The 25325-nt window shown below is 59.6% G+C and overlaps 1 protein-coding gene across 10 annotated transcripts; it reads right to left on the reverse strand.

Moving 5' to 3' along the window:
* Positions 1 to 3000: 3000 nt before the first annotated feature.
* Positions 3001 to 24990, reverse strand: UBTF (upstream binding transcription factor). Of its 10 annotated transcripts, none has more exons than XM_068166465.1 (22): positions 24258 to 24990; positions 20604 to 20736; positions 16867 to 17042; positions 16491 to 16574; positions 15425 to 15580; positions 14602 to 14666; positions 13816 to 13924; positions 13156 to 13266; positions 12711 to 12844; positions 11589 to 11730; positions 10915 to 10956; positions 10086 to 10199; positions 9787 to 9942; positions 8946 to 9101; positions 8024 to 8134; positions 7852 to 7940; positions 7489 to 7678; positions 7187 to 7234; positions 6382 to 6450; positions 5865 to 6011; positions 4890 to 5000; positions 3001 to 4438 (listed from the first exon to the last, which is right to left on the reverse strand). In XM_068166465.1, exons 2-22 carry the CDS (start codon positions 20659 to 20661, stop codon positions 4319 to 4321), a joined length of 2388 nt encoding a protein of 795 aa, XP_068022566.1. In that variant the 5' UTR covers positions 20662 to 20736; positions 24258 to 24990; the 3' UTR covers positions 3001 to 4318. The 10 variants fall into 10 exon arrangements, with proteins under 10 accessions (XP_068022566.1, XP_068022563.1, XP_068022562.1 ...); XM_068166462.1 differs by having other exon boundaries at positions 13804 to 13924; positions 24459 to 24989; XM_068166461.1 differs by having other exon boundaries at positions 13804 to 13924; positions 24258 to 24989.
* Between the last annotated feature and the right edge of the window lie 335 nt (positions 24991 to 25325).

The raw sequence follows: 25325 nt of genomic DNA on the forward strand, positions 1-25325 counted from the left end.
TTGTTTTTTTTTTCCTAAAGTTTTATTTTTTATAGTAATGCCATGAGAACAGAGCCATTGCTTTGTCACTTTATTATACAAAAGAAACCAAAAAGAGCAAAAAAAACCAAACCCCCAAACCAACCCAAAGAAAAAGAAAGAAAAGAAGGAAAAAACCCAAACCCCAAACCCTCAGGAAAAAAACCAACAATATATTAAACCATCACCGAAACAAAAACCAAAGCCAAAAAGAAAAGGGGGAGGGGGTTGGGGGGGGGCAGGACCCAAGGGCAAGGCCCAGCTGGGGGTCAGGGGAGGGCACACACAGCCCCCTAACCCCCACCCCCGGCATTCCCAAGGGGTTTTGTTTGTGTTCAGGGGAGGAGGGGGGGAGAGGGAGAAGGGGCAAAGAGCGGAGGAGGGAAGTTTATTCTTTTCCTTTTTTTTTGTCTTTTTGTCTTTTTTTTAAACCTACAAAAACACTCTTTAAATATTAGAATAAAAAGAGGAAGGTTTTTTTTCCTTATTTTTATGTTTTTGTCTTTTTTTTTTCTTCTTTTTTAATATTTTAATTTTTTTAATTTTTTACTATTTTCCCCCCTTTTTTTCCTTTTTTTTCTTTGTCTTTTTTTTTCCTTCTTTTTTTAATATTTTAACTTTTTTTAAATTTCTTTATTTTTTTACATTTCCCCCCCCTTTTTTTTCCTTTTTTTTTTTTTCTTTTTTTTTGGTCTTTTTTATATTTTTTTAATTTTTAAAAAATTTTTTAAAACATTTTTTCCTTTTTTTTTCCCTTTTTTTTTTTTTTCCTTTTTTGGTATTTTTTAAATGTTTAATTTTTTTTTAATTTATTGTTTGTTTCTTTATTTTTTTACATTTTTCCCTTTTTTTTTGTATTTTTAATTTTTTAAAATATTTTTCTTTTTTTTACCTTTTTTTCCCCCCTTTTATTTTTTTTGGTCTTTTTATTATTTTTTATATTTTAATTATTTAATTTTTTCTTTTTTTTTTTACATTTTTTTCTTCATTTTCCCCCTCCCTCTTTTCTTTTTTATTTTTTGTCTTTTTTCTTTTTTTATAATTTTTTTTTAAAGTATTTTTTCCTTTTTCTTTTTTTTTAGTATTTTTTAAAGTCTTTTTTCCTTTTTTTAGACTCTTAAGTCTTTATTTTTTTTAGTCTTTTTTCTTTTTCTTTAAACTTTTAAAACTTTTTTAAAAGCGTTTTGAATTTATTTTTTTTTTTCACATTTAAGTAACTTTTTTATTATTATTTTCTTCTTCTTCTTCTTCTTTTTCTTTCGTTTTTTGTTTGTTTGTTCTTTTTTTTCCCCTGGAATCCACAAGAACTTCCACCTCCAGGAGCCCGGAGGGGGGCAGGGCAGTGCCAAAATGCACTCAGGGTCAATCCTCTCGCAGCGCTAAGGATTTTTTTTTTCTCCCCCTTGGCAGCGCTGGAAGAATTTTTTTCTCTTTTTTTTTTTTTTAATTATTATTCCATTTTTTTTAAACTATTTTATTTCTTCTTTTTTTAACAGCAAAAAAAAAAAAACAAAGGAAAAAAAACCCCAAAGGTTTCGTTTTCTTTTTTAGCTTTTTTAGGCTTTTTTTTGTTTTGTACTAAAAGAACAGCCACTAAAACACGAGCAGGGCGCTGGGGGGGGGGGGGGGGGGGAAGCTTCTTCAGCTGAAAGTTGAGGTTCCCCTTGGGGGATTGATTTTTTTTTTGGGGGGGGACACAGGGGAGAATAAAAACTGAGGGAGGGGGGAAGGGAGTGAAAGGAAAATCCCAACTGGAAGCAGGGATTGGGAGGCAAAGAGATGGAGATGGAGTGGGGGGGGTGTGGGTGGTCACACACACCCCTGGCTGGGGTCTTTCGGGGACCCCAGGTTCCAGGGGGATTGTCTGTGCTGGGGAGGGGGTGGGGAGGCACCTGGGTGCAGCCCCCCCCCCCCACACCTCCACCCCGTTTCATCCGGCCCGCTCTGAGGCGAGGGGCTGTAGGGGGGGATGTTGTTTCCCCCACACACCCCAGCACTGAGGGGTCCCCAGTTGTGTTTTGGGGGGGACTCAAGGTCTTGGGGGGGGCATGGATTTGAGGTGCTGAGAGCAGCAAACCCGGGGGTGTGGGGGGTGTGCCACACTAAGGAACCCCCAAACCTGCAGCTTGCCCCTCGCCCCCATCTGCCTCCCCCTTCCCTCTGCCTCCCCCCTGCTCAGCCCCTCACTGAGCTGAGATTTGGGTGGGAAATGGCTAAGTTAAAGCACAGGGGAGAAAAAGCCCCCCCCTCCAGCCTGGGGAGGGGGGGAGCAGCAGATGCCCCCCCTTTCCCCTGAGGTGCCCCAAATCCTGTCCCCCCAGCCCAGCTCCTCTCCAGGGACAGGACGGGAGGGGACCAGAAGGGACAAACCTTGTGACTCCCCCCTGCCCATAACGTGTGTGTGGGGGTGCCTCAGGAGGGGGTCCCCCACTTGCACTGGGTGTTTCTTTTTGGGGGGTGGGGAGAAGGGGACACCACAGGAACCTGTGGGATTGCTGGTGCTTGTGTCTGCTATAAAAATAAGGGGGGGGGGGGGGCCCAGATATGTGCCACCAGTCCCCTCCCCACCCCCCTGCACCCACCCTGGTCCCTGCAGCCCCATCCCCCTCCTGGGGGGCAGCGTTTCCCCCCCCGCCCCCCCCCCCCCCCATAAACCCAAACCGCAGCAATATTTACAATAAGGGGGGGTGGGGAAGAGCAAAACACACCCCCGGGGGTGGGGGGGGGTGCAAATTGGGGCGGGGGGGGTACCTGGGGAGTGTGGGCAAAGGGAGAGGAGCAGCTTCACCAGAGGTGGAAACGTGGGGGAGAGGGGGTGGAATTGGTGTGGGGGGGTAGGGAATGGGGATGGAACTGGGGAGGGGGGGAGGGAATGGGGATGGAATTGGGGGGGGGGGGTAGGGAATGGGGATGGAATTGGGGGGGGGGGAGGGAATGGGGATGGAATTGGGGGAGGGGGGTGTCAAGAAAAAAAAAAAAAGCTGACTCTTTCTCGTTTTATAAAAAGGAAAAAAAAACCAAAACCAAAACCAAACAAAAACCAAAACAACGACACCGACAAAAAGAATAAAATAAAGTACAAACGGCACAACAACCACCGACAGCACGCGGGGGGGGGGGCCGGCAGCACCCCCGTGCCCCCCCTTCCACCCCCCACCCCCCACCCCACTTGGTCACCAGGCATGGGGAGGGGGAGAGGAGCAGCCTCCCCCCCCGCCTCTAACCCCACCCCCCCCACGCTCCCGCACACACACACGCACACACACACACGCACACACACACGCGCGCACACACACGCACGCTTCCCCCCTCCCCCCACACAAAACTCCCCCTCTTCCCCCCCCCAAATCCATCCATCCATCCCCGTGCCCCCCCCCCCTTCCCCTCCCCCCTCCACCACACTCCGTGAGGCCGCGCCGGGGCGGGGGGGGGGGGGCCGTGGCCGACGTTCCCAAGTGCCGTGGATGCAGAGGTCCTGGGGTTTGGGCTGCGGGGGGCGGGGGGGAGCTCCTGGTGCAGCTTCCAGACTGTACAAGGGTTGGTTGGGTGGGTTTTGACAGGGGGGGGGTGGGGGGTGAGGGTGGTGGTGTCCCCCCAAGACGCTGAGAGTTTGGAAGGGGGGTGGTGTAGAGAAGAAAAAGGAGGGGGGGGGGGGTGGAGGACAGAGACATTGTCCCAACAGCTGAGTCCTGAGCAACTCTGCTCATGCTCCACGCCTGCTGCCTGGGGCAGGCCAGGAGGGTCTGGGGGGGGTGTTGGGGGGGGGGTTGTTTCTTTAATCCATTTTGGGGGGGTTTAATAAAAAACAATGGGGGTGGGGGCGGGTTTTTTTTTCCTGTGGTTTTTTGTTTTGTTTCTATAAAGTCCAGAGCTGGTAGCAAGGAGGTGAAGGGGTTGAGGACAGGGAGAGCCTCCAAAAAAAGAATGAAATCTCCAAAAAAGAACAGCAACAACAACAAAAAAGAATCGTGGCCCCCTGCCCCCCCCTCCTCCTCGGTAAGGGGGGGTGGGAAGGATTTGAGGGTGTTTGGGGGGGGAGAGTTTCCTCCCCCCCTTCTTATCTCCCCTTCCAGCACGTGGTGGGGAGCAGCTCCCAGCTCCCTCTCCATGGTGTGAGCTTGGCAGAGGGTTCCTTTCAGCTCCTGCTCCCCAGGTCTGGGGGGGGTCCTGCAGGGGCTGGCAGCTCACTTGGAGGGGCTGGAGGAAGAGGAGGACATGAGGGTTTGTGGGGGGGCCGAGGTGGGGAGGATTTGGGACTGAAACCGAGAAACCAAACGACGTTACTAAGAGCGTGGCTGGGTCAGTTGGAGTCAGAGTCGGGGGAGGAGGAGTCCCCCGAGGAGGAGGAGGAACTGCTGCTGCCCTCCGAGTCGTTGTCATCTTCGTCCTCATCATCCTCATCCTCGTCATCCTCGTCGTTCTGCAGTGGGGGCGGGGGGGGAGTAGGCAGAGAGGGTGCAGAGGTTAAGAGCAGGGCCAGAGGGAAGCCTTGGCTGCCAGCTTCCCTTTGCTCCCTGCTCCCCTCCCCCACTGCAGCACAAAACCAGCGGAGCGACCTCACGGGGAGCAACCTCATCCCTCCCTCCGGGGCCGGAGATGAAGGGGATGGGGGAGTGGAGAAGGCACTAAGCCTGCACGGACTGAGCCGGGGGGCGGCGGTGCGGGACAGCGGGGCCGAAGCTGCTGGGGGAGGGAGGTGTGCGCGGGGAGCGTGCCGGAGCAGCGCGCGGGGGTCCTGCTGCCCTCACCTCTGCCACTGCCTCGCTACCACCGCTCCGAGGTAGGGGACCCAAAGCCGCCTCCTGCCTCGCTTTCCCCTCCTCTAAAGCCGGGGAAGGAAGAGGCGTGAAGGGGGGGGTCAGACACCTCACCTGTCCCGGGGGGAGCACGAGGCACGGACACGGTGTCTGGCCCCAGCGCCATCCAGCCAAGGCTGCTTTCAGTTGCACCGGTGCAAAGCTTTGACCCTGCTGGCATTCACACTGGCGCAAACCGAGCCCAGACCAGACTCAGAATCTCCAGCAGGAAAGAGACAGGAGATTTTTTTTCTCTGCTCGCTCTTGTGGGGAGGGAGGCAAAGTTGGGATCTACACAACCCCTCCCCCTCCTCCCAACCCTCCCCCCAGCCCTCCCCTGTCTCCATCCCCAGGCTGCTCCTAACTACGCCCCCGCGGCTGCTCCTCGCACCCTCCCCGGGGCTGGCAGGGGTTGGAGAGGGCAGTGCTGAGCTTGTGCCCCCTCCCCGGGGTGAAGGGACTGCAGCATCTCTCCTGAGAAGAAAGGCTGAGAGCCCTGGGGCTGTTGAGTCTGGAGAAGAGAAGGATCTGATCAATGTCTATCAATATCTGAGGGGTGGGTGTCAGGATGAAGGTGTCAGGCTCTTGGTGGTGGTGCCCAGTGACAGGACAAGGAGCCAGGGGTACAAGCTGGAACACAGGAGGCTCCACCTCAACATGAGGAGAAACTTCTTTACTGTGAGGCTGCTGGAGCCCTGGAGCAGGCTGCCCAGAGAGGTTGTGGAGCTTCCTTCTCTGCAGACTTTCAAAACCCAGCTGGATGTGTTCCTGTGTGAGCTGCCCTGGGTGACCCTGCTTTGGCAGGGGGGTTGGACTGGATGATCTCTAGAGGTCCCTTCCAGCCCCTAGCATTCCACAATTCTATGTCGCCCTCCAGGCTTCCCAGGAGCTCCTCTGCCCTGGTCCTATCTGAGCCTGGGTGCAGGCTTCCCTCAGCCCCGGAGGAGGGTGAGGGGTTCGAGTGGGGGCACAGAGAGAGTGGTACAGGAGCGGAGCAGGGCCCGGGATGGCCCCACTGCCCTCCCCCTGGCACAGGCCCTGCAGCCTCACCTCATCCCCATCCTCGCTCTCCTCCTCGCTGCTGGACTCCGAGGAGTCGCCGCCTTCCTCCGAGGAGTCGCCGTTGTCATCGTCGTCATCGTCGTCATCATCGTCGTCTTCCTCCTCCTCTTCTTCGTCATCGTCATCCTCTGACTCCTGTGGGGTGGCAAGGGGCCGGTCACAGGTGGGCAACCCAGGACACCAGTACCCATGGGTGCAACGCCCCATCCTCGGCCACCAGCCTTGGGGTTCCTCCAGCCACCAAGGTGGCTCCCACCCAGCACCTGGGAGACCCCAAAACAGGCTCCTGGAGCGGGTGCGAGGGAACACTGCAGACTGAGGGGAGGGGGCAAAACCAGACCTGGGTGGGTTTTGAGCACAGATCTGGGGAGATTTAGTACTGATCTGAGAAGGGCCCTTGATTCTTGATTCAGGGACAGGGCAGGCAGCCTCGAGCAAGAGGTGTGGGTGCCCCAGGGGAGGAAGCTGCTGGACGTCCCCAGCGTGGCCATCGTGCTGCACTCACCGACTTGGACTGCATCGTTGGCTTCATCTTGGGGTTGGGCCCCCGGATCTTCCCCATGCTCTTGCGCTTCTGCAGGGAGAGGCAACAAAACAAACCCGCTCAGAGCTGGGGGGGCTCAAGCCTGGTGACTTCCCAGTGCCCAGGGGAACTAAACCCCTTCGATGGGGCTGAGGGGCTCTCCTGCACAGCCTCACCTCACCCAAAGCCTCCTACCCCAGGTTCCCCCCAGGCCAGCACTGGGTTAGGCCACACCTCAGGTACTGTGTCCAGTTCTGGGCACTTCAATTTAGGAGAGGTTGAGTTGTTGGAATGTGTCCAGAGAAGGGCAACAAAGCTGGGGAGGGGTCTGGAGCACAGCCCTGGGAGGAGAGGCTGAGGGAGCTGGGGTTGCTCAGCCTGGAGAAGAGGAGGCTCAGAGGAGAGCTTATTGCTGTCCACAACTACCTGAAGGGAGGCTGTAGACAGCTGGGGGTTGGTCTCTTCTCCCAGGCAAGCAGCACCAGAACAAGAGGACACAGTCTCAAGCTGTGCCAGGGGAGGTTTAGGCTGGGGGTGAGGAAGAAGTTCTTCGTAGAAAGAGAGATTGGCCCTGGGGATGTGCTGCCCAGGGAGGTGGTGGAGTCACCATCCCTGGAGGTGTTTAAGAAGAGCCTGGATGAGGCCCTTGGTGCCATGGTTTAGCTGATCAGATGGTGTTGGGTGATAGGTTGGACTTGATGATCTCTGAGGTCTTTTCCAACCTGGTCTATCCTATCCTATCCTACTCTGTCCTATCCTATTCCTATTCTTATCTCTTGATACTCACATTGGAAGTGTGTTCCTTGTAGGCAGCTCGCTCCTGGGGTGAGAGGCTCTGCAGAGACAGGAGAGATGGTCAGGGACCAGAGAGAGCTGAAGTGGGGGACAGTGAGGGGAAGAACTCCAACACAGGGCACATCCCCCCAACACACACATCATTTTTAAAGGCCTTTTAAGTTACAAAACCCCAAGCACACAGAAAGGGCCTGCAGCTGGCAGGCTCCCAGAGGAAGGCTGCGAGCAAAGCCCAAGAACAACTGATCCCCCCCAACTCCACACCCAGTGCTCCCCACGGGGGTCAGCACTCACCTTGAGCCAGATGTCGAGGTGCACCTTGTACTGCTTCTGCTGCTCCTCTGCCAGTTTTTTGTAGTGGTCCTTCTGGCCCTGGGAGATGCGCTGCCAGCGGCTGCCGATCTCCACCATCCGCTCCTTCAGCGGCAGGTGGTTGAGCTCCCCGTTGGACAGCAGCTCCTGAGAGAACTTCTGGTAACCGTTCCTGCAGGGAGGGGGAGAGCAAAGGCTCAGCTCAGGCAGAGCACATGGAGAAAGCAGAAAGTGTCCCCACCCCAACCACCACCCATCCCTCCCTCCCTCCACAGTCCAGCCCCACGCTTCCTCCGCACCCCCCGGTAGCAGCCAGACGCAGCTGTGTGGAGCCCAGGTACTCACATGGGAGGTTTCTTGGGCTCTCCCTGGAACTTCATCTTCTTGGTAGAGTTGGTGGAGCACGGAGGAGCTCGCATCTCGCTCAGCTCCCTCTGAGCCAGAGAGGAAAGAGAAGTCAGGGGGGACAGGGCCAGCACTGGCTGCAGGGGCAGGGCAAGAAGGGGCAGGGACCCACCTCGTATCGCTTCTGATCCTCTGCTGCTTTCTTGATCCACATCAGCTTCTCCTTCTTCTCCATGTTGTTCCAGGTGGCCTCCATGGCCTTTAGTGCCTTTCCCCGGTCGTTCTGTGGCACAACCAACCGAGTCAGATGTACTCAAGATGCCCAGGGTGCTACCCCAAGGACCATGAGGCACCCAACCCAATCCTCTGCCAGCCCCTGATGTCCTCCACACGGCACTCAGCCCCAGCTCCCTGCTGCTTTGTGTGTGCAAGCAGGGCAGAAGGTGCAAGGAGTGATGATCCCACTTCCAGCATATTTATATGGGGGTAAGGTTTTTAAGCTGGAAGAGGGGAGACTGAGACTGGAGATCTGGATGAAATTCTTTACAGTGAGGGTGGTGAGACACTGGTACAGGTTGCCCAGGGAAGTTGTGGATGTCTTCTCCCTGGAGATGTTCCAAACTAGGTTGGATGAGGCCTTGAGCAACCTGGGCTGGTGGGAGGTGTCCCTGCCCATGGCTGGGGGGTTGGAACTGGATGATCTTTAAGGTCCCTTCCAACCCAAACCATTCTGTGGTTCTGTGATTTATCAATATCTAAAGGCTGGAGGGCAAGAGGCTGGGGCCAGGCTCCTCTCAGTGCTCAGTGACAGGACAAGGGGCAATGGGCACAAACTGGAACCCAGAAGGTTCCATCTAAACAGGAGGAGAAAATTCTTTGGTGTGAAGGTTCAGAGGCCTGGAGCAGGCTGCCCAGAGAGGCTGTGGACTCTCCTTCTCTGGAGAGCTTTCAGCCCCCCCTGGCCATTGTGATCTGGGCAAGCTGCTGTGGGTGCCCTGCTTTAGCAGAGGGGCTGGACTGGATGCTCTCTAGAGGTCCCTGCCAATCCCCACCATGCTGGGACTCTGGGATTCCTCTCCCAGCCCACTCCTCACCTTGAAACGAGCCAGGTAGTCCCCAATGACACTCTGCTGCCAGATCTCCTCAGCTGTCTTGGGGGACTCTGGCAGCTTCCCACGCTCCTCTTTATCTGAGCTGTGCTTCTTCTCTGACTGCGCCTTCATCGCCGCCTCTCGCGCCTTGTACTTGGCCTGCACAGGGGCAGGGTGGGGGTGAAGGGGCACCAAAGCCCCCTGAGCACAAGCCCACAGCCACCAAGCACGAGCAGGACACCACAGCCTCCCCCAGGGCTGTCCCCAGGGCAGCACCAGCAGCCCCCCCAAACATGCACACCCACATCTTAGGACTCCCACCCTACTAAGAAAGCCATCAAGGCTTTAAACTGAGGCTTGAGGACCTTCCAAGGCCACTTAAGCTGCTGGGTTTTGACCCACCAGGTCATGAGAGGGAGAGAGCACAGCTCGTGGTCCCCCCTGGTGTGGCCAGCAGCTGTGATGATGCTCCTGAGGACAACCATCCCTGAGCTGTGGTGGTCTGGGGGGTGACAGAGCCCCTGGCAGTGTGAGGACACAGTCTCAAGCTGTGCAGGGGGAAGCTTAGGCTTGATCTTAGAAAGAAGTTCTTCCCAGAAAGAGAAGTTGTTGCCCTTTGGGATGTGCTGCCCAGGGAGGTGGTGGGGTCAACATCCCTAGAGGTGTTTAAGAGGACTGGAGGAGGCACTTAGTGCCACGGTCTAGTTGATGAGACGGGGCTGGGTGATCGGTTGGACTTGATGATCTTGGAGGTCTCCTCCAACCTGGCTGACTCTGTGACAAGGGCAGGCAGCGCTCCCTGAGATGCCCAGGATGGGGGAGAAGGGTTGAGGAAGGTACCAACCTTCTTCTTCTCAGAGAGGTCGTTCCACATGCGGGCCAGCAGCCGGGTCAGCTCGCTCTCCGACAGCTCCGGCCGCTCCTCCTGCAGCTGCTTCCGCTTCTCCTCCGAGAAGATGAACATGGCCGAGATCGGCCGCTTGGGCTTCTCTGAGCTGGCCTGGGGGGCACACAGGGGGCCGTGGCTGAGCCCACACAGGGACCTGCCTCACACTGCTAGCCTCCAACCCCAGCAGATGGAAGAAGCGAGGACCAGAGCCCTCCGAGCGCCCCGCCCCACGTGCCCCCAGCTGCCTGTCTCACCTTGCCCGTCTCCGGTGAGGACTTTTTGGATGCAGGACTCGTTGCCCCTTTCCGGTTGCTGCCCAGCATCTTCTCCTCACCTAGCACCCGCTGCTGCTCCTCCTCAGGTAGGCTCTGGGTGGCACAGGAGGAGACACAGGCTAAGATGGGGTGCAGTAGGGGGGAACTAACACACTCGGTTGTCCCGACCCAAAAGCTGCCTCAGCCAGGGCCAACATCAGGCACTGCAAGCCTGGGTGTGCAGCCTGGGTGTCCCCATGCCTGTGTCACTCCCCTCACTGGGCAATGTCCCTCTTCCCCAGCTCTGTCCCCTCCCTGCCTCAGTCTCATCAGCTTCCTCTCTGTGAAGACAGAGGGGACAGGTGGCCAGATGTGGGCACACACCCCTGGGTTTTCCACCTCCTGCCCTTGCCAGGACCGTGTCACATCCGCTTGGGGACCAAGCAGGGTGCTGGGGTGGCCTTGGTGTAGCTCCCCCCACCTACAGCTCAGCCAGGGGAAGGAAGTGAGAGACAGAGCTGCCTGCTCAGCCACAGCCTCAACCCCACCTCCACCTCCGGCACCAGCCCTCTGCTCAGCCCCAACTTCCCTTCCGGTCTCCACCTCCCAGTGCCCAACTGGGAAACACTTGGTCAGGCAGCAGGGCAGCTGGGGAAGGGTCAAGGCTATGCACAAACATCTCTGCACACCATATATGGCTGGGCCCTGACACCTTTTTGGGGGAGTAGATGAGGACAGCATCAGTGCAGCTCCTGTTTAACCCAGCTCAGCCCCTCCCCACCTTTGGGGTCTCCTGCACCCATGACCCAGGCACCCCCACGGCACTCACCTCCAGGAAGCGGAGGAGCTCGATCTCGTAGTCTTTCTTTTTCTGGAGGGAGATGAGATGAGATGAGATCAGAGGAGTGGTTACACAGAGACCCCTTCCCAGTCCAGCCCTGCCTCATGCAGTCCCTGACCCAGCCTCAACCCCCTCCCCACCCCCCTCAGCATCTGCTGGTCCCACATACACGGACTGGGGGGTAGGGACCGACACAGAATCATGGAATTGTTTGGACTGGAAAAGGCCTTTAAGGACATTGAGTCCAACCATTAGCTCAGCACTGCCAGGTCACCACTAACCCATGGCCCTCAGCACCACAGCTCCACAGCTTTGAAACCCCTCCAGGGATGGGGACTCCACCCCTGGCCAGGGCAGCCTGGGCCAGGCCTTGATAACTCTTTTGGGGAAGAAATTGTTCCTCATGCCCAACTAAATCTCCCCTGGCACAGCTGGAGGCTAAGTCCTCTCATCCTGTCACTTGTTACAGGGCTCCATAGAAGTGACCAAGGACCTCACAAGGAACTGGTGGTCAAGGAGCCAAGAACAGGCACTGGGGAAGGGTGAGGAGCTCATTTCCAACATCTTTTGTAGCCCAAGCTCTCCCATCCTCATCTTCCCTCCCCACAGCACTGCTACCCACCCCTGCCTGTCCACCTGTCTGTCCACCCTTGGGCCCTCACCTGGTCACACTTTTTGTGGTAGGCATCCTTTTCCTTCTGGGAGAGCAGCTTCCACTGCTGGCTGCACAGCACCATCCGCTCGGTGCTGGGCACGTCTTTCATGTTGGCCATCAGCTCTGCACAGTACAGGGAGTAGCTGTTCCTGCAACCCAAGGAGGGAGCCAGCATTAGGGACAACCTGTCCTGCCCATGTCCTCTCTGCAGAGCTAAGGAGGGTCTTGGGAAAGACCCTCCCCCCACAATGCCCCCTGGAGTGTACCAGGCAGTGAAGTGCTGTGCCAGAGGTGTTTGGATTTGAGGGAAGCTAGAGGGGGTTGCCCCTCCTCTGGAGCATGCAGCACCACCAGAAACCTCCCCCAGCTGTGTACCCAGTGTGCATTTCATAGAATCAGAGTTGTGTGGGTTGGAAGAGACCTTTCAGATCACTAAGTCCAACCAGTACAGCCCAGCACTGCCAGGTCACCACTAACCCATGGCCCTCAGCACCACAGCTCCACAGCTTTGAAAGCCCTCCAGGGAGGGGGACTCCACCACTGCCCAGGGCAGCCTGGACCAGACCTTGACAACCCTTTGGGGGAAGAAATTGCTCCTCCTGAGCAACCTAAACCTCCCCTGGCACAGCTTGAGGCCATTTCCTCTCATCCTGTCACTTGTTCCATGGCTCCACCTGGTTCCAACCTCCTTTCAAGGAGCTGTAGAGAGCCAAAAGGTCTCTCCCTCAGCCTCTTTTTCTCCAGGCTGAACAGCCTCATTTCTGGTCCAGGTCAAGGATCAGTTTGGATAGGATAGGATCAGTTTGGATAGGATAGGATAGGGTAGGATAGGGTAGGATAGGGTAGGAATTAGAATAGAATAAACCAGGTTGGAAAAGACCTTTGAGACCATCAAGTCCAACCTATCACCCAACACCATCTGATCAACTAAACCATGGCACCAAGGGCCTCATCCAGGCTCTTCCTGAACACCTCCAGTGATGGTGACTCCAGAGTCATCAACAGCCTGTGCCCAGTCCCAGAAAAGATCAGGGCTCTCCAAGCTCCATTTTCCTTGCTAGCAAGAACCAGTGTGCACCCAGGCAGGCCATGACCCTGCAGGGACAGCCCAGGAGGGGGCAGGACTCACGGAGGTGGCTTTGTAGGTCGTCCATCAAACTTGTCCTTGAGCTGGCGCTCGGCCTTGGTGAGGGTGGAGCGGGTGATGCCCTCCTCGCTGATGTTCAGCTCGGGGTGCTTCTGGATGTAGTCCCTCATGATCTCCTGCAGAGGGTGGAGAGCAGTCAGGAGAGGGGCTCCAATCCCCGCCTGGCTGGGGGCCAGAGGAGGAGGAACGAGAAGCCAACCATTGCCCTAATCCTCTCTCCCCAGGAGTACTTCTGCCTTTCCCCAAAGCTCGCTGGAAGAGGCAGGGCTCAGACTCACTAGGGACCTGCAGGGACCTGGCTGAACCCCGACGCTGGCTACTGAGTGAGGCTGGCTAGCAGCTGGTGGCTGTGGCCCTGAGGCAGAGTGGCTCAGAGTGAACATAGGGACGAGTGTGGAGGGGGGGAATGGGTGAGGCTGCTCCCTACCTCGTACTCCTTCCGCTGTTCCAGGGCCTTATGAATCCATTTCAGCCTCTTTTTATCGGAGAGTTGAGACCACTGCTTGCCCAGCGACTCTTTCACCTCCTTCGTGGTGGCCTGAAAACCCAAAGCCAGAGGTGAGGGCAGAGGGGTAAAACCCACAAAAAGAAGAGGTAAAAATAGGAGGGGGAAAAAAAAGAAAAAAGGGGAAAAAAGGAAAAAAATTCATTAAAAAAGGGATAAAAAAATAGTCAGGTTGATCACCTCAGCCCCGGGGCACCCAGCTCGGGGCCGCGGGGGGGCTGCGAGCAGAGCTCGTGGCCGGGGCAGGGGGCGTGCGTGTGGGTGAGGGCCATGGCCAGAGGTGGATCTGTCTGCTGGGAACCTTCTTCCTGCCCTGCCTCAGGCTGTGGTCACCCCTTCCACTGCAGGCAAAAAGTGGGGTCTGTAGCCCCGAGCCTCTTCTCCAGACGTGCTGAGCCCTGTCCTTACCTCCGGTCCGGGTTGCTGGGAGCTCCTAAGCGGTGTCCTCCAGCCCGTGCCCCTCCCCGCCCTGCTACGACGCTTCTCTCCTTTCCCCCTCCTCTGCCCGCAGCAGCAGGGGGCAGGACCCCTCCACACTCGCACACACACACTCCCACCCACCCTACTCACATCTGGACGCACTTTCAAGTAGATCTTCTTCTCGTGGTTGTACCACAGCTGCTGGGGGGTCTTGGGTTTCTCGGGGACGTCGGATTTCTTGGCGTTCTGGATGAGGTCCGGGTGGTCTTCCCTTTACCCGGCAGGGAGGTGGGCAAGGGAGAATGTCAGGGAGGTTGCAGGTGGAAGGAAAGCACCCCTAAACCAAGCTAAACCTTCCCCCTAAACCTCTCCAGTCTTCACTGCAGGGCTGAGCCTCCATGGGCTCAGATGCTGGGGTGAGGGGGGACGAGTCCCAAAAGAGCAGGAGGGGGTTTAGGGACTGGGGTTTAGGGCTTGGGGTCTGTCCTTCTTGGGCAGCAGTGGCTAAAAGCATCCTCTTTGCTGGGCTTGGGCAGGGCTGCACCCCTGGAGCAGCATCCACCTGGGTCACAGTGACCACATCCAAAGGGAAGGTTTGGGAGGAATGGGGTAGTCACTTCAGCTTTTTGCAGTGCTGGCAGCAGGGCTCCTGTCACAGAATCCCAGGCTGAAAGGGACCTCAAGGCTCATCTCTCCAAGCCTTCTTGGGATAGGTCCTCTCCTTCAAGACCCTAACCCTCAGAGCATGCATGGTCCTCAGCTCTCTTCCCCCAGTTTCCCAGCTGGAGGCCTGCTCTCAGCACCTTTTCCTTCCTTTTTTTCCCCCAGCACCTCCCCCATTCCATCCTGCCCTCAAGCTGCAGTGCCCATCAGGCCTCCCTCTGTGAGCTACACACAGGAGGGGGGACTGGGTCTGCCTGGGGTGACACAGAGGGGCTGGCTGCTCACCTGAACCTCGCCAGGTTCCTCTCAAACTCCTGCTTCTCTCGCTGGAAGTCCTGGATGTATTTCATCTGGGGACACAAGGCCACCAGGGAGGTGGAGAGGGACATCAGCACCAGGGAACAGGCAGGCAGAGACATCCCTGTGGACCCTGCCAGCTGGGCACCCACGACCTTCAAAGGGACTCAAGGGCTCCCCAGCCCATCAGACTGGTCCTAAAGCCCCCAGCTGAGAGTTTCCAGTCCACCCATGGATACAGAGGCAGGATCTCCCCCTCCTCCTTGCACCCAAGCAGCTCTGGAAAGCCTTGTGCAAGAGGGTACAGCAGGGCTTTGTGCCCTGGAACTCTCCTGCTGGTGGCAAGTCTATCCAGACTGAGAGCTGGGACACCTGAAACACCTGCCTGGCCTCTGGCCAAAGCCAAGGCCACCTCCAGAGCTGGAGGTGAGATGGGCAGCTCTCCTCCCAGCATCTCCCATGGCTTGGAGCAGAGCCTGCTCCTCCATCCCTCGCTGGGCCAGGGTGTGTGATTTAAAGGCAGCATTAATATGGATCCACCCCACAGCAAAGTCACCATCCAGATCTGGACCCATGGACAGACCCAGCCAGCCTCCACCCCACAGATCCTGGCAACCAGGCCAGGGAAAGGACTGGTCTGACAGGACTAAACAAGCACCTGGGCTTCTCCCATCGAGAGCTGGGTTAAACCTTCACCAGCTCAAGGCTGGGCTCTCCTGGTTTTGCTGGGAGAGCTGGGCACACAGAGCCCAGCACACAGAGGCACTCAGAGGAGGAGGGTCTTGCTGATTCCCTTTCCCCTTCCCTGTACCTTTTTCTTCTCAGGAAGCTCCTTGTATTTCTTGGACAGGATCTTGGTGAGATCCAGGTTGCTCATTTCGGGGTGAAGCTTGGCGTATTTGGCTCGCTTCTCCATGAAGAAGCGGAAATAGGGAGTCAGGGGCTTCTTGGGGAAGTCAGGGTGTTTCTGGGGAGACAGCAGAGTGGCAGGCACTGAGTGCTGGCACTGGCAGCACAGCAGAGGGCACAGCCAAATCCCACCAGCTCCCAGTTCCCCCCAGTATTAGGGGTGACCTGCCTCCATCCAGCCTCACTGGTGATGCAGCTCCCCAGGATGGGAACCCCCCAGCGTGGCAGGCAAGAGGGGCAAAACCCCTGGGAACAGTCACAGAACGGGAGGGGCTGGAAGGGACCTCTGGAGATCACCAGGTCCAACCCCCCTGCCAAGGCAGGATCTGCTAGAGCAGCTCACACAGGAACATGTTCAGGTGGGCTTTGAATGTCTCCAGAGATGGAGACTCCACCACCTCTCCGGGCAGCCTGCTCCAGGGCTCTGTCACCCTTACATTAAGAAGTTCCTCCTCATGTTTAGATGGAACTGCTTACATTCAGCAAGGGCTCTCTTCCCCAGGAACTACAATATGCCAGGGCTGGGTATCCCAGGAGCAGCCTCCAGCCACCCAGAGCTGTTGGCACAGAGCAGCTGTACAGCAGGAGGGGAAGCTGAGGCAGGAGGAGGGAACAGGACCAACCTCCTGGCTAGAACCCTGGCTGCCCTGGGGCTGCCCGGCTGAAAGCAGCACCCACCCGACCTGGCAAGCCAGGAACAGGAGAGCAGCTTCCCGACCCCCTCTGGTGCTAAACTTGGATGCAGGCTGCCAGCACCACTGCCAGCCATATTAAATGTACCCTGGACTTGGCCCAGGCCCAGAGCCCATGGCCTCCAGAGCCTTGGGCAGTCAGCCGTGGGGATTACGGGCTGTGAGGTGCCTGCAGGGGCTCTGGTGGCAGAGCCACACTGGTCTGAGGTGCCACATGGGTGAGAGCACCCTGCCTGAGGTGCCCTTTAGGGATTGATCCTCACTCCTTCTTAGTACCTTGAGCTTCTTGCCCTTGTAGGGATTCTTCACGTGCTCTTCAGCGTCCATAATGAGCTCTGTCAGAGTCCGAAACTTCCTCACCTGCAAGGTAAGGAAGGGCCACAACGTGAGCAGGCTGTGCAGGGGGCACAGGGCAGGTCCCTGCTCAGCACCAGGCCATGCTGGGCACGGCACAACCCCACAGGGATTCATGGTGCCACCAAGCCAACACCCTGCCCCACCGCCTCCAAAGGATGCACAACGCCAACGGCAGCAAAATGATGTCAGCGTTGCGGGCTGAGGAGTGGAGGTGCTGAGCCTGGGTGACTCAAGCAGCCCTGGAAGGTCCCTGGAAGGTCCCTGGAAGGTCCCTGGATGCTGGGCCCTTGGTTACCTCGTTAGAGATCTCCATCCACTTCATCTTGCACATCTCCCCCGAGAAGTCCTTGAAAGCCACTTTCTCCCAGTCCAGGTGGGACTCGGTGGTTTTGAACTTGCTGCCGTCGTTGGAGGGCAGATTGTTCCTCATGCACTCCAGCAGGGTCAGCATGTCCTCCTGCGACCAGCGGTCTGGGCAGCAAACACACAGCCTCAGCAGCAGGGCACGGGCACTGTGGCTCCCCGGGCAGGCAGGGCACGGGCACCGCGGCTCCCCGGGCAGGCAGGGCACGGGCACCGCAGCTCCCCGGGCAGGCAGGGCACGGGCACCGTGGCTCCCCGGGCAGGCTGGGCACGGCTCCCTGGGCAGGCAGGGCACAGGGACCACGGCTCCCCGGGCAGGCAGGGCACGGGCACCGCGGCTCCCGGGGCAGGCAGGGCACGGGCACCACGGCTCCCGGGGCAGGCAGGGCACGGGCACTGCGGCTCCCCGGGCAGGCTGGGCATGGCAGACAACAGGGACAACAACTCCCAGGGCAGGCAGGGCACAGGGACCATGGCTCCTGGGGCAGGCAGGACGTGGCAGACTACAGGGACGACAACTTCTGGGGCAGGCAGGGCACAGGCACCACAGGTCCTGGGCCAGGCAGGACACAAGGACCATGGCTCCTGAGCCAGGTAGGATATGGCAGGCTACAGGGACCACAGCCCCTGGGCCAGGCAGGGCACAGGCACCACAGCCCCTGGGGCAGGCAGGGCACAGGCACCACAGCCCCTGGGCCAGGCAGGGCACAGGCACCACAGCCCCTGGGCCAGGCAGCCTTCCCATCAGGGATTAGGGACTACAGGTCCCAGTGTGCCGCTCCGGGCCGCACGCCGGGACACGTAATCTCCACGTGCTGCCTCTCGAGATTAAAGATCAAAGGCATGTGGCTGCTCCCACCAGCCTGGAGCAACTTTCTGCAGGCCAAAACAATCAGAGCAGAGCTAGAAAATCCACTGGGTGCAAACCAGAGCGACTGGCTCATCCCAGGGCCACCATCAGATAAGGAGGTGGCTCCGCCGGGAGGGAGCAGCAGGGCCGCTTCTTGCGCACGGGAGCGAAACCCTGAGGAGGGAGATAGGAGCCACACTCCCTCCAGCCCAGGAGGAAGCAGGGAAAGCTGCTTCCCAAGTGGAAAAGATGTATCTGGAGCGATGGGATCCCCCCCAACAGCGCTGCTTTTCCTTCTAATGGGAGAGCCTTCCCAACACCCAGCTCCATGTTGACCTCTGCCAAGGTCAAAGCTCAGAGATCACAAAGCCAGGAGGTGCAGAGCCCAGCACAGCACCACCCATCTCCCAGGGAGGTCCCTGATGGTGTAGGGGTGATGGTTCTATCACCCCAACATCTCCCAAACTGCCAGGAGGAGTGTCCCCAGCTCCCACAGGGACAAGCTGCTGGGACGGCAGGACGAGCACGAGGCAAAGCTGGGCAGCCTGGAGCAGCCAGGAGGCCAGGCCAGGCAGCAGCCCATGCTGGGACAGGCAGCAGGCAGGATATCCCAGCACCAAACATCCCATCCAGCACCACTCTGGAGCTGCCTCCCTGCCAGGGGAATTCCTGTGCTGGGCTCTCTGCTCTGAGCTTCTGCAGCAGCCAGGGAGAGGAGCTCTGGGTGCTCTGCAGCTGGGTGGCCCTGGGGAAAGGCAGCAGGGCCTGGGAGCAGAAAGAGAGCTCCCTAGGGATGGGCTGGAGGAGGAGCAGAGGAGACCAAAGCCACACAGCCCTGTCTGCTTCAGCCTGGGAAGGGCACCAAGCCCAAGGACTTTCCGGGCACAGGACCCACTCTCCATGGCACTCCCTGCCCCACATCTCTGCCAGGTGAGGGCTGGGGTGTTCAGAGCTGCCAAGGGACACAGAGCATCCTGGTGAGATGGGGACAGCACAGCCCATGATGGATCTGAGGGGAGCAACTCTCTCCTTCCACCTCCAGGAACGAGAACAAGCTGCCAGAACTGCTGCAGCTCTCCTCTGCTCTACCTCAGCACGCATGCAAACACCACCTCTGCTTCTGCCTCTGCACCACTCCAGGGAAGGATAAACGCCCCCTGAACCCCAAATCTGGACAAGGGTTGTTAAAAGACACGTGGGAGCCACAGCCAGAGTCAGGGGAGCACAGTCAGGACTGTTCTCCCACCGTGTTCACCTGAGCCTGCAAAGGTGGGGAGCTGGGGCAGGAACAGTCTGGGATCCAGCTGGTCTCCACAGTTCCCTCATCAGGTCCATTAGGGATCAATGGGGAGGGGAGGGGGGAGTGTGAAAGATGGAAAGAGCCCCCCTATAAAGCAGAGAGTCCAGCAGCTCTGGACATGTCTCCACATTCCCAACTTCAGAGCCTCAAAACATCATGAAGGGGGAGCCAGGAAACCCCTACCAGTGCCCCAGGGGAGATCAGAGCTGGGGTGGGGGAGGCACCAAGCCCAAAATTTTGCCTTCCTCTTTTTCCCAGCCGTGTTCCAGCTCCCTCTCCTGCCTCCAAAGACCAAGGAGGCAGAGCTGGGCTGTGAAGCTGATGCCAATTTTTACTTGCAGAAATCGGGAGGAAAAAAACAACCCCAAAGCAGCACAGCCGCAGAAACCAAGTGGGGAAGATGACCCCCCCTAAATTTGCTCCCATCACCAAGCCTCAGTTTCCCTCCTCCAACACAGGAACCTCTCAAAACCTTTGGCCCTGCATGACCCCCATCCCTCCCTCCCCCTCCCCATCCCAGCAGTCATCCAAACTAACCACAACCCACAGGGAAATGCCAAGAAACTGCAGAAACCTCCCCACAAACCCATTCTGGGAGGACAAGGAGGACCCCAAGTTCAGCAGCCTCCAGTGCCCTGCTCCCCACCTCCAGCTGGGGGCTGCCAAAAAGCAGCAGGGGGAACGGAGGAGTTCACCCAGCAAGATGAATGGGGCTGTCTGTGCCCTGGGACCGATTTATCCCTGGCTCTCCTGGCAGCGGCGGGGCTGGGGCTATATTAGGAAAGCTGCCCCGGTGTAATTAAATCCAGCTCAAGACCCACGGAGGGACACGTGCTGAGGCCGGGGTCGCTCGGGGCAACAATCCCACTGCAGCCAGCCAGGGCAAACAGGGGGTCCAGCAGGGCTAGGGAGGGCTGAAAGGGCCTTAAGGAGGAGCTTTTGGGGTGCTGGGGTAACGTTATCTGTTGGAACTAGATGATCCTTGTGGTCCCTTCCAACCCTGACTGCTCCTATGATCCCCTCTGCCCAAAACAAAACATCCCTTTTTCCTTTTGTATTTCCCTCCCCCCCTTTTTCCTTCCCCTTGTTTTCCTCCTTCTTTTCCAATAAAAGCTTGAACCTCTGATGTCATCCCGGGGTCTGGAAGCCGGAGGCCCAAGGTAACAAACAGCTCAGCTTTTAATGCAGCCCAGATGTGATCGGTGAAGGCAGCACCTCTTTGTGCCAGCCCTCCGCCCTCGCCCCGCAGTGCCAGCCAGCCGAAAAGAGCATCCTCCATGCTGGGGGTGGGGGGGACAGAGGAGGGAATTTGCCATGCACTCACACACACATCCATTGCCCCCCACCCCGGGATCAGGTCCGCCAATCCCCACCGTGTTGGGATCGCGGCTCCTCCATCCCAAGGACAAAAGGGCTGTCCCGCGGGGGTTCAGCATTTTGGGTCCTTTTCTTTTAAGGTGGCAGCAGCATTCCCGTGGGATCCCTGGGGTGGGGGCCGGGGGGGGGAGGGGAATCTCACCTTGGTTTTTGGGAGCTGTCATTTCCAGGTCTGCAGGGCACTCGGCTTCGCCGTTCATCCTCCACCTGCCTGCGCCCAGGACGGTGCCGCCGGCTGCCTGGCGCTACCCAAGGTCTCTCCCACCCGCTCGGCTCTGCAAGCAAAGCAGGACCCCCCCCCCCAGCATTAGCCCACGCTGGGGGACCTATCAGGTATGGAGGACCTCACCTAAGGGAGTCACCCCCTCCCCAAGCCCTGTCCCCAGATAATGGAGGTGCTGGGTGCGCCCCCAAAAGCAGCCTGGTGAGGTCTGGAGCGGAGGCAGGGGAATAAGGTGGGAGGCAGGGGGAATCTCAGTGATCTAGGGGGTCCTGAATGATGGTGTGATCCCCCCCCAGCCTGGTTGGGGAGGCAGAAAAGGGGCAGGGAAGAAAGGTTCAGGATGTCCCCAAGGTGGGGAGCGGTGCAGGATCTTAGAGGGTTCCCCACAGATCTGAGGGGAGAAGGGTTCGGGGGGGGGGTCCCTGAGGTGGGATCCATAAACTCGGGGTCAAGAGGATGTGAGCCAAGAGGGTTGCAAGGGATCTCCCCAAGGGAGCTTGACCTCCCCCCAACCAAAGAGGAGTCTCCAAGGCGAGGAAGCCACAGATCCATAGAGGTCTTTGGAGGAGAGAGGGATCCCCCAGATCCACAGCAGCTTGGGGAGGGCCTGTCTGGGGGGGCTTCAGGGAAAGACCCCCACACAGCGGGGGGAGCAGGGCTCCAGCAGCTCCCCAGGGAGGGGAACATTTCAACAGGGAGGTTCTAGGGGAAGGATCCTCCCAGATCCCAGGGCAAGGATCTCATAGCTCCATGGGGACAGCCCACCCTGAGTGGAGGGGAGAGGGCGAAAGGCCTCGGTGGGGGCACCCCAGAGCCGCGGGGGGAGGCCCAGCAGGGTGGATCGCCCTGGAGGGGACAGGCCCAGGGCAGCAGGAACCATCCCGGGGGGGGACAGGCCCCAGGCTCGAGGAAGGGGAGCCCGGCCTGGGGCTCATGCAGGGGTCCCAGGAGAGAGCTGGGACCCAGGAAGGCTCCGGGGGGGTGGATCCAGGCCCTAGGTCTGAAGAAGGATCACCCAGAGGGAGCCTCTGGGGCCTCCCCCAGGCCCCATGAGGGATGGAGGATGGGCTGGGGGGCGGGGGGTCAGCTCCTGGGGGGCGGGGGTCAGCTCCTGGGGGGCGGGGGGTCAGCCCCTGGGGGGCGGGGGTCAGCTCCTGGGGGGCGGGGGCCAGCCCCTGGGGGGCGGGGGTCAGCCCCTGGGGGGCGGGGGTCAGCCCCTGGGGGGCGGGGGTCAGCTCCTGGGGGGCGGGGGTCAGCTCCTGGGGGGCACCCGGGGAGTGCAGGCCCTGCCTGCGCCCTGAGGCACAAACAAGGACCGCTCCGGGGGGGGCTGAGCCTTCAGGGCCTGGGGGGGGTTGAGCCCCGGAAGGGACCAGGGAAGACCTCCCCTGGGCAGCTGGGGAAGCACCGCGGGGCCAGATCAGCCCCTGGGGGGAGGGGGCTCTGAGGCTACCTTGAGAGGTGATCGTCCCCAACCTGGGACGAGCCTGCGGGGGCTGGAGCAGCCCCCGGGGCTGGGTGTGCGACCCCCTGGGCAGCTGGGCGAGAGGATCCCCCCCGGGCAGGGCCAGCCTGGGACGAGCCTCGGCGAGGGGCAGCAGGGCGGATCCGGGATCCCGCCGGGGCTGGGTCAGCCCGACCCCCGGGGGTGGGCGACCGGGGATCGCCCCGGGGGAGCGGTGCGGGAGGGGGCTGGGGGGTGAGCAGCTGCGGAAGGCGGGATCCTGGCAGGGGGAGGGATCCATCGGATCATCGCGGGGCGGGGCGGGGACGATCGCGCTGCGCGCGCAGAGGGATCCCCCGGGGGGGGAGGTTGCGGGATCCCCCCCGGGGGAGGGGGGGGACCGGATCCTGCGCCTTAAAGGAGGGGGGGTGTGGGGTGTGGGGTGTAAGAAGGAGGAGGAGGAGGAGGAAGGGGCCGGGCCGTGGGGCGGAGGCGGGGAGCCCGCACATGCCCTGCGCCGCCGGCCAGCTCCAGTCTCCTCCTCCGCCAGGCAGCAGGAACCGGGTGGGACCGAGCGCGGGCGGCCCCGGCGGCGCCTCCCCGGTCCCCTCCCGCCCCCGGTTCCCACCCGGGCGCCAGCGAGCCGCGTTCCGCCGCTTTCCTCCCCCACCCTCTCCACAACCCCCGGGCAGACAATGGAGAAGGCGAGGCCGGGGGGCCAGGGGAGCGGAGATCCCCCGGCCCCTCTCCGCTCCCCCGGCCCCCCGGCGCGATGCGATGCACCGCGGCTTCACCACCACCCCCTCCCCTTCATCCTCCTCCTCCTCCCAGCATCCCCATCCGCCATCCTGCCATCGTTACCGGCCGCTCTCCGCCGCGGCACACAATGGCCGGGCTGCGCCCGCCTCCGCCCGCCGTTCCTTCCCCTCCACCCGTGCAGCCGGCGCGGTTATAAAGCCGAGACAAACCCACCTCTCCGGGCTGCTAAACGGGGGGGAGGAGGAGGAGAGGAGAGAAGGGAGGAGGAGGTGGTGGTGGTGGAAGAAGGAGGAGGGAGGGAGGGAAGGAGAGAGAGGGGGGAGCTCCAGCCGAGCCGCCGCAGCCCCAGCCCCGGCGCCGGAGCCGCTGGGGGAAGGAGAAGAAGAAGAAGGAGAAGGAGGAGGAGGAGGGGGAAGGGGGGGCGGGGATGCCCGGCTGGGGGCGGCCGGGCAGCTGCAGCGAGCCGGGCGAGGGCAGCGCGACCTCCCCGCACCGACCCCCGGGGAGCGGCTCCTACCCAATCCTTTCCCCCTCCTCCTCCCTCCGCTTTTCCCCACCACCACCACCGCCGCCCCCTCCTCCCTTCTTCTGCTTCTCCACACTCGCACACACACACCCCCTCCGCGACCCCTCCTCGAGCCCAGAAACACCCACCCACCCAGCGGGGGGCTGGAGCCCCGGTCCGGAGGGAAGAAAGGAAGAAAGAAGGGGGGGGGGGGGAGAAAGGGAGGGGGGGAAAAAAGGGAAAATAAAATTGGAAGGAAAAAATATAAAAGCAAAATAAGAGGAGAAAAAAAAAGACGAGGGGTAAAATACAAGGAGGGGAAGATTGGGGGGAGATAAACGGAGGTTGGGGGGGTGGGTAGCGGACGAGCCCGGGCACGCAGCCGGCGGAGCGCGGCGCGGAGCTTCCCCGCCGCGGCGCGGGACTCACCGGGGCTGGGGAAAAACAACCGCCCAGCGCTGGAAGCCTGCCCCCGAAATCCAGCTGCGGCACCGGGGAGGGAGGGAGGGCGAGCGGGAAGGAGGGAGGGAGCGAGGAGGAGGAGAGGGAAGGGAAGGGAAAAGGAGGGAGAAAAAGGGGAGGAGGGGGGGTGGGTGGGGGGGCACACACCGAGGCCGCCGAGCCCTGCGCTCCCCCCCGCCCCGAGCCCCAGCGCGGTGCCCCCCGCCGCGGCGGAGCGGGGCCCGGGCAGGCGAGCGAGCAGCGGCGGCGGCGGCTTCCTGCCCGCGGGGCCTGCGCGAAAACCAGCCCTTTATGTAAAAAAATATCGTCATCTTTCTCCTGAAAAACCCCTAAATCCCGCGCTTTCGGGGGCATAATGGGGTACGAAGCCCCGTTTCCCGGCGGAGCGGCGGCGGCGCCTTACCGAGCCTGGTGCGCGGCGGCGGCGGGAGTAGCAGCAGCAGCGGCGGCGGCGGCGGCGGGAGCCCGGGGAGGAACAAAGCGCCTCCTCCAGCCCCACCGGCGGAGCGAGCGGGCGGGCGGCGAATGGCGAACCCGGGGCGGCGGGGACACGGGGACTCAAAGCACGGCGGCGGCGGCGGTTCTCGGCCACGGGGACACGTACCTGCGGGGGGCCCGCGGGCTCGGAAGAGCTCGGCGGGGCCGGGGTTCGGTGGGGCCGGGGCGGGGAAGCAGAGCGGCGGTTGAACGGCGGCCAGCTCTGCAGCGCTGGCCCCGGGCGTGGACGCGCTCCAGTCCCCGCAGAGACGATCGCGCTTTCCCCCGCCTCCATCGCGCTGCGTTTTGCTCCTTCCAATCAGCCGGGCTCTGAGCACCGGGGTCCGCCGCCGGCCTCCGCCGCTCCCCGAGCGGTAAACCGAGCCGGGTCGGGCCGCCCCGCCGCCCGCTTGCTTTTTTCCCCCGCCGTGTTTTTTTATTGCTCTTTGCTTTTGCAACACTGTGGCGAGAAAGGAGGGAGGAAAAAAAAAAAAAAAAAAGGAGAGAGGAAAAAAAAAAAAAAAGAGGAGGAGGAGGAGGAAGGAGAGAGGAGGGAAAGGGGGGGAAAGGGAGAGGAAAAAAATCTCCTTACATGTGCAACAATCCTCACCCGGCGTTTGCATAAAAAAATAGGGGGGGGGGGGAAGGGGAAAAAATATATTACAAAATAGAGGAGAGAAAGGGGGGGGACACGAAAGGAAGGAAAAATAAGTGGGGGGGAAGAAAGGAAAAATAAGGGGAGGGGAGGGTAAAAAGCAGGAGGGTGAAGCGAAGGGGTTGGGGGGGGGAAAGCAAGGGGTTGGAAAACGGGGGATGGGGGGGAAGCAGAGAGTTAGGGGACGCAAGGCGGGGGGGGGGAAGAAAAGGGGGAGAGGAGGAGGCGGGGGGGGGGAAGCGGAGGGGTGGAGGGGGAAGAAACGGAGGAGGAGGGATTGGGGGGGGGGGGGGGGGGACGGAAGCCGAGCCGCCTCCCGCCCCGTTCGGTGGGTTCCCT

The sequence above is a fragment of the Melanerpes formicivorus genome, unplaced genomic scaffold, assembly GCF_026170545.1.
Source record: "Melanerpes formicivorus ecotype bairdi unplaced genomic scaffold, bMelFor1.0.p_v2 SCAF_100, whole genome shotgun sequence".
Classification (NCBI taxonomy): Eukaryota; Metazoa; Chordata; class Aves; order Piciformes; family Picidae; genus Melanerpes; species Melanerpes formicivorus.